This window comes from Solanum tuberosum, unplaced genomic scaffold, assembly GCF_000226075.1.
Source record: "Solanum tuberosum cultivar DM 1-3 516 R44 unplaced genomic scaffold, SolTub_3.0 scf00125, whole genome shotgun sequence".
NCBI classification, from domain to species: domain Eukaryota; kingdom Viridiplantae; phylum Streptophyta; class Magnoliopsida; order Solanales; family Solanaceae; genus Solanum; species Solanum tuberosum.
The window spans coordinates 503800-514855 of NW_006239052.1; the positions used below are offsets into that span (position 1 = coordinate 503800).

Genomic DNA, 11056 nt, shown 5'->3' on the forward strand with positions numbered 1-11056 from the left:
GATTCAATTTTCACAAAACATATAATTCTTTTAATTTAATGAAATTTGTCCGAATGAACCAAGTTTCTACTGCGAGTATACAATTACAATGAACATATTTTCTTAAGTTAAGAAATACTAAAAGTAGAAAAATAATTATACATAGAGAAAATTGATAATTGTTTAATTAAGTTGATTATGAAACTGTAAAGATGAGTTTACTCTCTTCATTAATTAATTTGTTTGATAATTTAAAAAATTATAATATTCATTACATCTCATAAATTACAAAATCCTCCATCTATTCACATTTTCTACTTAAATGACATATCTCCTCAACTCCTTTCTATGATTCTCTTCATTACCTCTACATTTAGTTTTCCCAAAATATAATGGCTTTAAATTTTAGTCTATCATTTGCACATCAGCTATTCAAGGTTTACATGTAAGAACATTTTCACGGATGCATATGTTTTTTCTCTATTTGTGGTTGTAAGTTTTTGGTAACAAGACATACTCTAACTTTGTTTTTAAAAAAAATATAGGAAAATACTACTGTGTTGCGTTGTTCTTTTTTATTAGTTGGATGATCCATCTCATGACTTACAAAAATCTTATCTATTTATATTTTTTACTAAATAATATGTCTCCTCCATTCCCTTTTACCTAATTCTTTTCTCTCTCCTTTTTAAGACTTCTTCCCATTTTTCTTTCATTTTACAACATATATTAAAATTACTTAAAATTAAGTCATTTATCTATTTGAGCGCTCTAAATAACTTTAAAAATGAATGATTTATTTTCCTGATGACGCTATGTACATATTCCGTATTCAAAAATTCATTTCATGTATAATTATTTAACATTGTAAATGAGGGGCAAAAATGAAAGAATTTTTCAACATCTCCCTTAAACTTTGAACAATTCACTTATTTTGAACTATAAAAAATGGCTCAACAATTCAGTTATTTTGAAATAGAGGGCGTATATATTATTTATTAACAGTCAAGATTTTTAAAGTTTGTACTAAAACAACGAAATATATTTTTCTATTTTCTAACCTTTTAGTAATTAAATAAAATGACCACAACGAAACATACAAAATCCACACTAAAATGAATTGCCGTACTATTTTAGTGAAATATATTGAGTAATAAAGATAAACTTTTTAATTTGTGTGAAGATGAAAAAGAATTATAAATAATTTCGATATGATATAAAAACAGACAATAGCAAAAACTATTTATATAGTAAGAGTCCTACTTATTCTTTTTCTCCTTTTCTTTTCTTTTATTTTTTGCTTTTTGTCATTATTTTAAAATTTTGATTTTCTCTAAATAATTACACATTTAGTGAGTTTTGTAACTCCTCAAGAGTTAAAATATTAATTATTTATTATTTGTATAATAATTCTTTGAATAATTAAAATAAATAAAAATGACGATATAATTTTGTAATCGAGTTATTTGTTGAAACATTAATATTGATTGCTTTCAATTTTATTATTAGGATTTTATATATTTATCTTTTATTTGATTAGAAAATAGTTATTCGTTCTTTCCTTTGTATTACTATTGACATGCTTTTTGTTATTTTTCATATTTTAACTTGCATAAAAATAAAGACTTTTAAAAAATATTCTGCACCTAACAAGTATGATTTTTTGTTAAATAAATCATATTGAGGAATGATTTAAAAAAGGTCTAAGTTCAGTAGTTCCTCATAAAGAATAAGCATCCCTTCTTTTAAAAAATGAGGAGGACAAAATTTACTTTTCATTTGATGATCAACGGCAAATAGAAAATTAAGTTAGTATTTTTTTTTTCAAAATATAATACATATTTTTTCACCCCAACAAAATAATAAAAAAAATAGTATCTTATAAATTAAAACAATTATGATAAGCATTTTAAAGTTTTTACCTAAGTATTGATCATATTTCTTCTTTTTTAGTATGTGCTACTTTATAAGAAAATTTTGTCTCTAAAATAGTTGTTATGATCGCGCGAAGCGCGAACATGTTAATTAATTAAATAATAAATTGGGAGAAAATTTTGGGCTCAAGTCTGATTTCTGTCCGCCTAGATCAATACTTGGGCTAAAATTTCTTATTTTTCTTTGAGATTTTGACTCAACTTTTGTTCTGTCCTAAAACTAACAAAGGGCTGCCAAATATAGATGGGCTTTGGCCGAATTATATCAAAATCTGCTGTTGAAACTTTTAGGGGGCTTTTTGGCCCATTTTTGCCCTTGATCTATGTATTCACTGGTTGTATACTGTATATAGGCCGTATTTTGTCTATTTTTACTTTATATCAAATGTATACAGCCCACTTCAGCTTCCAACACCAGTATTGTAAACTTTCAGCCTTGTACATATATCTTTAACCTGTATATCAATGTATACTTAGTGTATACAACCTATTTTTCAACTTTTTGGAGGCTTATATTTCAACTTTCAGCCTACATTTTGCTTCCAATGACCCAAACAGAAAGTGGAGACTGACTTGATGACAAAAAAAATTGAGCCTCTATGGCTCATCTCGGGAATGCAAAGAAGGGAAGTCCACTATGAACTCGAAAGGGTTCATACAACAAACGAAAGAAGCAAAATTAACATTTGAGATAAAGAAAACAAATGCATCATAACTTAGTTGAAACATAAGTAACTTAAGTATTTCAAATCCATTTGATCATTATAGATAGTAAATTGTCCAGTTGGACACTTATATATCTTTAAAATACACTATTAAGTTGTGTAGGGGTAATAAATCTTGCCCAAAGTTTGGGATTGTTACAACAATTTGATCAAAGTTCAGATATATTTCAGACTTTTTTCCCTTTATTTTTTTATTTTTGAAATCCAAATTTATATATATATACCAAAATATTCTTTAATCTTGAGGTCTTAAGCATGTTAGGTGGAAGTTCAATTTAAAAATTGACAAAAAAGAAAGAAACATTCTTTAATGTTTCGAAACGAAAAGAAAGACACAATATAATTTATTTATTTTTTGTTAAAAATACATATAATAATTCATTATTATTAAAAAAAATACTTATAATAATTTTATTATTATTAAAAAAAACTTATAATAATTCTATTATTATTTTAAAATAGAGACCCTCGAATTTAGGTTGGGACCTAAGACGGATGCCTCATTTTTGGCATTGAGCCGCCCTAGGGAGAGCATAAAGTCATGGTTTTCTCCTATTTATTGTTCCTGTTGTCCAAGGAAAGATCGATTATTAATGGGGAATCTAAAATGTAGGTGAAGTTTGAAGTTTTATCTAGTTTTAAATCAATTTTGTTCAAAAGTTGCGCTTATTCGTTCTTCATTCCATGAACTAAAGGTTAACTGTAAAATAGAAAGCTCTTGCCATGGCTTTAGAAAGAATTCCACCTTTATGTTCCTTTTTCACTTACTTTTGAAGTCATTCTACTTTTGTATTGATGTTTTAAATCTTCACCTCCCTTATGCGTGTGTGCACATATATCATTTTACTTAGTGTGTTGATGTTCCTCTTGTTGCTAATCTATTCTCGAGAAATAACCTTTCTTCGTAATTAGTTGTGGGAAGAATCCTTGTTCCCCTCTTTGAATACTATTATTTGTAGAAAAAGTAAAATTTTCATTTACGATGAAAGAATTATTAAAAGAAATTTGACATATTTAGAGTACTATAAAGAGACATAAAGATCAAAACTGAAATACACAACTGATTGTCTATCTATGAAACTTCTAACATGACTGAGTAATGGCAATCAAGACAAAACCCAAGCATACCTTAAGCAAACTAATATGAAATACTCCAGCAAATTCTTGAGACCCAATTCATTGATTTTGAACTCTGATAAATTTTTGAACACCATGATTTCTTCCTTGGTTTCCACTCGTTACCTTTCTAATTTTGGTGGAGTTTTCTTCAAAGAAAATGATCAAAATAGTCCTTGATGTATTTGTAATGCTTTATTTTGATCGTTAATATATTTTATTTGATCGGAATGGTCTTTAATATATGACAAATGTGTTTATTTTGATTCTTAATATATTTCACTTAATTAAAATGATCCTTAATATATAACAAAATGTATTCATTTTGGTCCTTTATTATAAACCTAACAGATTTATCATACTAAAAAAGTGTTAAACTTAACCATAGACCTCACGTGGCTAGCAAAATACATAATTATTATCTTCTTTGTTAGCTTCAAACAAAGAACTCCATGAAATCTAATACCATTGTCTCTACTTTCTCTAATAAAATTTATTATTTTTTCTCTTACTTAAAATAGAAAAGGATATTACGTTAGTGGAATAATATTTTAGAAAAGAGAAAATAGTAATTTTGTTGAAAAAAGCAGAGATAATGGTGTAAATATTTTATGGAGTTCTTTTTCTGGAGCTAACAAAGAAGACAATAATGATGAATTTTTTTAGCCACATAAGGTTCATGATTAGATTAACACATTTTTTTTCAATAAATATGTTAGTTTTAGAGTAAAGGATCAAAATGTACGTCCTTTATCGTTTTAAAAGACAATTTGTTATTTCTTCAAATTCTTCAGATGAGTTCATATCAAAATATTTAAGTCTGACATAAAATAAAATAAATAATTTATTGTGTAAAATGAAGAATAAAATTCCTATTCTTAAAAGTAAAATTCTGATTCTTCATCTTTACACAATAAATTCTTTATTTTACTTTTTATACATTATTATTGTTTGTTTTAATTTGTGAAATAATTTTTTAGTGTTTTGAATTGATTTTTATATTATATTCAAATCATCATGTTAAAATTTAATTATATCAGTATTTAATATTTTCTTTGATTTATTTTTTCATAAATAACATATAATAATTAAAAATTATTTGATATACATAAATTTTAACATAAAAAATTAATGATTTGTTGAATAGAAAAATTAGTCTATTATCCGGCTACTATGGTGTTGCTTCTGGTTAACAATAGAAAAATTAATCTAACTTCAATCATATACGTACTAATTATATTTAATAAAAAAAATTGAAATTTTAATACATTCATATTGTACAATATAATGAAACTTTTTCTCGTAGAAACTTGGAAATTAGGAAAAATACTGCACTTCTCATATCACCCTACAAATAATTATGGTCACATGTAATACTATTTTTAATAATTGAATTTAAAAATTAAAAAAAAATTCACTGACATTAAGAGCATTCCTAATGTTGTCATATTAGAGAAAATAGTTTCAAATCTTTATAATAATTTATTATACGTTACCTTTAAATATTTTGAGATGAATTGACCTTAAGAATTTGAATAAATAAAAAATATTCTTTTGAACAAATAAAAAAATCAACTATAAGTAAAAGAATTCAATTCATTAAAAATTGGATTGAGAGCATTTTTAGATCAAAAGATGGATATTTTTAAAACCAAAAATAAAAATAAAAGGATATTTTTAGATCAAAAAGTAAAAATAAAAAGGATATTTTTGAATTATTATAATAGATTAGGGTATTCTTGGCATTTTTCCCTTTTTATTTAATACTAATCGGGTTAATTACATAATTTGTCCTTATCAGCCGCCATCAACTTATCATTTCACTCTTTATTGTTTGGGCCTAATTTTAGGGTTCTACATTAACTCCCTTACTCGTCCGTCTGTCGCCGCCGTTGCAATTCGTTCGTCTATCGCTGCCGCTTCTGCTCGTCTGTCTTTGTTCAGGTAAGTTTCATCATGGTGTTGAAATTTTTATCTTTAGGTTAAATAAATATCTCTCGATTAATGATTTCTGCTATTTGATGCCATAAATTATGTTTCTGCTTTTAGGAGCCATGAATTTTTCAACTTGTATGTATTTTCCCTGTTTTTTTTTTTGCTCCTTAGGAGAGTATAAAGTTAAATCCTGTGCATGGTTTTCTCTTTTGTATTGAAGCTGTTGTCTAAGGAAAGATAGAAGAAATTATTAATGGGGAATCTAAACTTAGGTGAAGTTTGAATTTTTATATTGTTTTAAAATCAATTCTGTTCAAGAGTTGCACTTATTTGTGCTTCTTCTTTCTTTGGACTAAAGGTTAACTGAAAAATAGAAAGCTCTTGTTATGGCTTTAGAAAGGATTCCACCTTTATGTTTCTTCTTCACTTATTTTTGAAGCCATATCATTGAGATTACTGGAACTAAATTTCCCAGTAGCTTGTTCTCGACTATGCTAATTTGGAGCCATGTTACATTAAAAATCTTTTTCCTCCCAGATGTGAGTGTAGACTTTGGCTTTCAATATATGAGATACTTTTTAGGTGGTTTTGTAACTTAAAATTGTTTTTTTTTTGTTTGATTTTGGTAAACCTTAAATTGTTTGTGCATATTTCATTATCTTTTTTGTCCTTTTCTGCTTACTGCTGTCTTATCTGTCTCTTACCAGCCATGGCACAAGACACGGGAATGTTTACAGTGCATCATACAATTGGAAATGTTTTATGCTGCAAATGTGGTATAAGTATGCAACCAAATGCTGCTAATATGTGTGCCAACTGCTTGAGGTCTGAAATTGACATAACAGAAGGTCTCCAGAAGCATGTTATCATATGCCATTGCCCTGAATGTGATAGCTATTTGCAACCTCCAAGGACTTGGATTAAAGCTCAATTAGAATCAAAGGAGCTATTGACATTCTGTGTGAAGAGGTTGAAGAATTTGAATAAAGTCCGTTTAGTGCAGGCAGAGTTCATTTGGACTGAACCTCACTCCAAGAGAATCAAAGTCAAGTTGAAGGTTCAGAAAGAGGTTCTTCACGGAGCTATCCTTGAGCAGGCCTACACAGTTGAATTTGTTATCCAAGACCAAATGTGTGAAGCTTGTACGAGGGTTCAGGCGAATCCTGATCAGTGGGTGGCTGCAGTACAACTAAGGCAGCACGTTACTCACAGGCGAACTTTCTTCTATTTGGAACAGCTTATTCTTAAGCATGATGCTGCTTCTCGTGCTATAATGATTAAGCAAATGGATCAAGGAATTGATATGTTTTTCTCTAATCGGAGTCATGCTGTAAAATTTGTGGAGTTCATAGGAAAAGTTGTTCCCAGTCGGAGCCGTAATGACAAACAACTAGTGTCTCATGATTCCAAGAACAACAATTACAACTATAAGTATACTTTTTCAGTTGAAATTTCCCCAGTTTGTCGTGAGGACTTGATTTGTCTTCCGCCAAAAGTTTCAAATAGTTTGGGGAATCTAGGGCCACTTGTGATTTGCACCAAGGTGAGTAACCACATTGCTTTACTTGACCCATTTACTCTCAGGAACTGTTTTCTGGATGCGGAACAATACTGGAGGGCGTCTTTTAAGTCACTACTTTCTAGTAGGCTGCTTGTGGAATATATTGTTCTAGATGTTGAGGCTGTTTCTACTGAGGTCAATATTGGTGGATCTAAGTATGCTTTGGCAGACGCCCAAGTAGCTCGTATATCTGATTTTGGAAAGAATGACACAATTTTCAATGTACGAACACATCTGGGGCATCTTCTAAACCCTGGGGATTATGCACTTGGGTATGACTTATATGCTACTAATAGTAATGATAGTGAGCTTGATAAGTATAAAGGTTTTGTTCTCCCAGATGTAATACTGGTTAAGAAGAGCTATGAAGAGAAATGGCAGAAGAAGCGTGGGAAGCCTCGTTCATGGAAGCTGAAATCTCTCAATATGGAGATTGATGACAATGTGAAGGGTAGAGATCATGAAGAGAAGATGAACTCTGAGTATGAACAATTCTTAAGAGATTTAGAGGAGAATCCAGATTTGAGGTTCAACATATCACTTTATCGTAACAAGGAGTATCAGCCATCAGAAATGGCATCTGTGACTGATGGCGATGATGCTCCTTCTGTCCCATTGGAAGAATTGTTAGCTGATCTTGATTTAAGTGAGGCGGAAGTTGACAATGATAGCATGAGGGAGTGAGTCAAGTACTCGGACATGTGCTTGCTTTATTGGATACTAAAAATCTTAGATGAATTTCATAGGTGAGACCTGCTGCTGCACCCCTTGCCCGTTTCTACAGTATTACTGTTTTATTACTATGATTTCCTGCTTTTGTGGTTAGTTAATCCTTTGTAAAGCGCAAGGATTCGGTTTTGCTTGGAGTAATTAGGTCCAGAGTCCTGTAGGTGTGATAGTGCTCATACATGTTTCTTCCTGTTATATTCAAAAGAATGCGAACAGTGACAGTCGTCTTTTCCTGAGTCTATGTGAAGCCACTGCTTCTCAATAGAAGAATGCATTTTGAATTTTTAAAAGTTCAGTTAGAATACCAGACGACAAGCCATGTTGGAAGAACTGCTATCATACAATTTTTGTTTACTTTTATGGTGTGGATCTAGGGCGTGTAATGACTCAATTATTTATTTTAAAGTCTTTTTGATCATTTTTCTTGTGTATTATGTTTTAAAGCTTCACCTCCCTTATTCTTCTTGTTGCTAATGTTACTATATCTTTTTTATTTCGTTCGTTCATGTTTCCCACGTCTTCTTGAGAAATAAGTGCGTTATTTCTTTCCAAAACTGTGCTCAATTTCAAATGCGGCAATTCCACTAAAATCTCTTCGTTAGTTGTGAGAAGAACCCTTGTTCTCCTCTTTGAGTTGCCCTATTCAGTAAGGGTCTATGCTTTGCAAAAATGTATCCCACAGTGGATGGATGTAAAAGCGTGGTTGGTGGCCATTTTCATTTGTTGCATACAAAGACAAGATTGTCATGCTTCCTACGTCTATTGACTTATTATTTTTCAAACTTCATATAACATTTAATTGAATTAGTGCAAACTAATATGTTGGTTGAGCGACTGTATTGAAAGAAAAAAATACGACTCAAACTGAACCAAGCACCAACTCTTTTCTAAGCGGCAGCCATTCTTCAACCTAATAAAATAAAGTCAGAAGAACCATTAACACTGTGTTGTCGATCCGTGTAAAGGAACGGTCTCTTTTTTATGTCAAGAGTACATGGAGTAATTATTTTCTCCACGCTGATGGTTGTAGGCTTTAATGTTAAACCAATAAAGAATAATATATACATACAATAATAAGGTAGAATTGCTACAAAGTGGCGTTGGCTACCACTCCTCACTGAGCATTTCTGCCTCTGCGAGCAATCCTTTGCCCTGCTCCAAATAGCACAGCTTTTCCTATCATACCTGAACGAAGGCCACAAACTACAGCGACTGTTCCTATAGCCACCCATTTCCAGTCAATACCACCATCTCCTCTTTGGCCTTGGATTTCCACAGCTCTATCTTCTTCAGCAGAAACTTGCTCCAAAGCATCAACACTTTCATCAAGCGAGATCTTTGTAGTAATCCGAGCCATCATAGCACATCTAGAAACTGCTGCCTCTGATTTTCTTGCATTCTGGTATGCTCTGAAGCCGTTGTGCAACTTCTTGACTGTTCCCCACATTCCATGACGAACTCCCAATTTAGCAACATCTTTTGGGATGCCCATATCTTCATAGTGAAGAAGCGTGACTTCACATGCAGATAACTGTCCATCTCCCTTCTTTGATTCCACTGCAACCATTTCACGAGTAAATCAACTTATGCAACAGGCAACAGGAAATTTGCAAAGTTAGTCCCTTTAAACATCCGTGGGTGATGGCGCTACCTACCCGGCTTAACAATCCAGCTTGAAAAGTACAGGTCCACACGCCTAGGCTTATCACGTCTTTGCAGAGATGGGTATGGTACACTCTGTGGAAGATCATGTTAAAGATGTGAATATGATGCGTGGCTACATGGTTTGAGAAAAATATATAGTTGTCATAACCCAACTAACAAGCCATCATGACAAGATGTAATATAGGATAACTTAGTCCCAGTACAAATAAGTTCTAATTTATGAACTTCATGGAAACTAATTAAAGGTTTTAGACACAGCAACTTCACAGGTCATAAAGGTCTGAAAAATGTCAGGTGGAAGCACTAATAAAAATCACTGTGTAGACAGAGCAGTCATTTAAAACTTGTTTTTGAAGCATTCAGACAACAATCAAATTCACATGTGGTCCTCTATAGCTCACCTTTGTTACACAGTAATATGTTTTCCCAGATTCCCATATCCTTCTACTGATTATATATTCACGATCACTGCAGAAGAACGGGAACTGTAGCAACAAAAATATATTATGTGAGGGCAGAACCTAATGGAAGAAATGCATCGTAAGGAGTTTCTCACAAAAAACACTAAGATAGCATCGATGAGTAACACACCTTTTTAATCCAGTGGATAATCATAGATCCTGTATGTGGCCATTCCTGCAATATCTTGAAATAACCAAGCATTGGGTCCCATTTCGGCCTAAACTCATCATCCCAGAAGAAATCTCTGACTAAATCAGGAGTTGCATCTTCAAAAACAGTTTTGGTTCGGTAGATTGTTGGGCCCATCTGACAAATAGAATGATTCTTTTAGAATCACTAAGAGAGAACAGAGAACTTCCAAAGAAAATTTAAATTAATCGTATGGATAAAGAGCCTTTGGTCATAGGCAAAGTCACCTTGCAAATCATGCAATACACCAGCAATTATGGCTTGAGAATTACAGATTAAAAAGATTCAAAGAAGAGAATGGTTTATACTTACTCCAGTAAGTTCAACATCGGATATTCGTATCTAGCTAAAGAGCATAAAAATGGTCTGGTTCGCAGAGGATCACAGCAAATGAAAAAATAGAACTCTTTTTCCAACTTACGTATTTTTCCAGTATGTAACTGTAATAGTTCAAATCCATACGAGGATTTGAAGTAGCAAAAGGAATAAATCAATCAAATATGTAGCCATACAGTTATACAACCAACATAAACATCAAAATCAAGCAGCAATTTAAGCAGAGACACATGTCTCCTCAAGCTAGGTCTATGACGTTATTTTCCCATGTCAAAATAATAATATGAAGTGTTTCCCATATCCCTAAAACATGTCAACCCCCCCCCCCCCCCCCCCCCCCCCTTTTCCCCCCCCCCCCCAGCCTCGCTGATTTCCTCTTCATATGCCCAGGTTCTCCACAATTTTAACACACCTTATAACTTATA

The 11056-nt window shown here is 31.7% G+C and overlaps 2 protein-coding genes across 2 annotated transcripts in view; one reads left to right on the top strand and one right to left on the bottom strand.

Annotated features, from left to right (window-relative positions):
* Window positions 1–5571: 5571 nt before the first annotated feature.
* Window positions 5572–8397, top strand: LOC102587719 (60S ribosomal export protein NMD3-like). The gene is made up of 2 exons (XM_006350603.2): window positions 5572–5698; window positions 6397–8397. The coding sequence occupies exon 2, from the start codon at window positions 6399–6401 to the stop codon at window positions 7932–7934; it is 1536 nt and encodes a 511-aa protein (XP_006350665.1). The 5' UTR covers window positions 5572–5698; window positions 6397–6398; the 3' UTR covers window positions 7935–8397.
* Window positions 8398–8860: 463 nt separating this feature from the next.
* LOC102588037 (uncharacterized) overlaps window positions 8861–11056 on the bottom strand; it is a 9373-nt gene continuing 7177 nt past the window's right edge. Inside the window, exons 3-6 of the mRNA XM_006350604.2 lie at window positions 10236–10412; window positions 10046–10129; window positions 9635–9716; window positions 8861–9536 (exon numbers count right to left, since the gene is read on the bottom strand). Coding sequence (XP_006350666.1) covers window positions 9094–9536; window positions 9635–9716; window positions 10046–10129; window positions 10236–10412 — 786 coding nt within the window. The 3' untranslated portion in view covers window positions 8861–9093. The remainder of the gene's footprint in view (window positions 9537–9634; window positions 9717–10045; window positions 10130–10235; window positions 10413–11056) is intronic.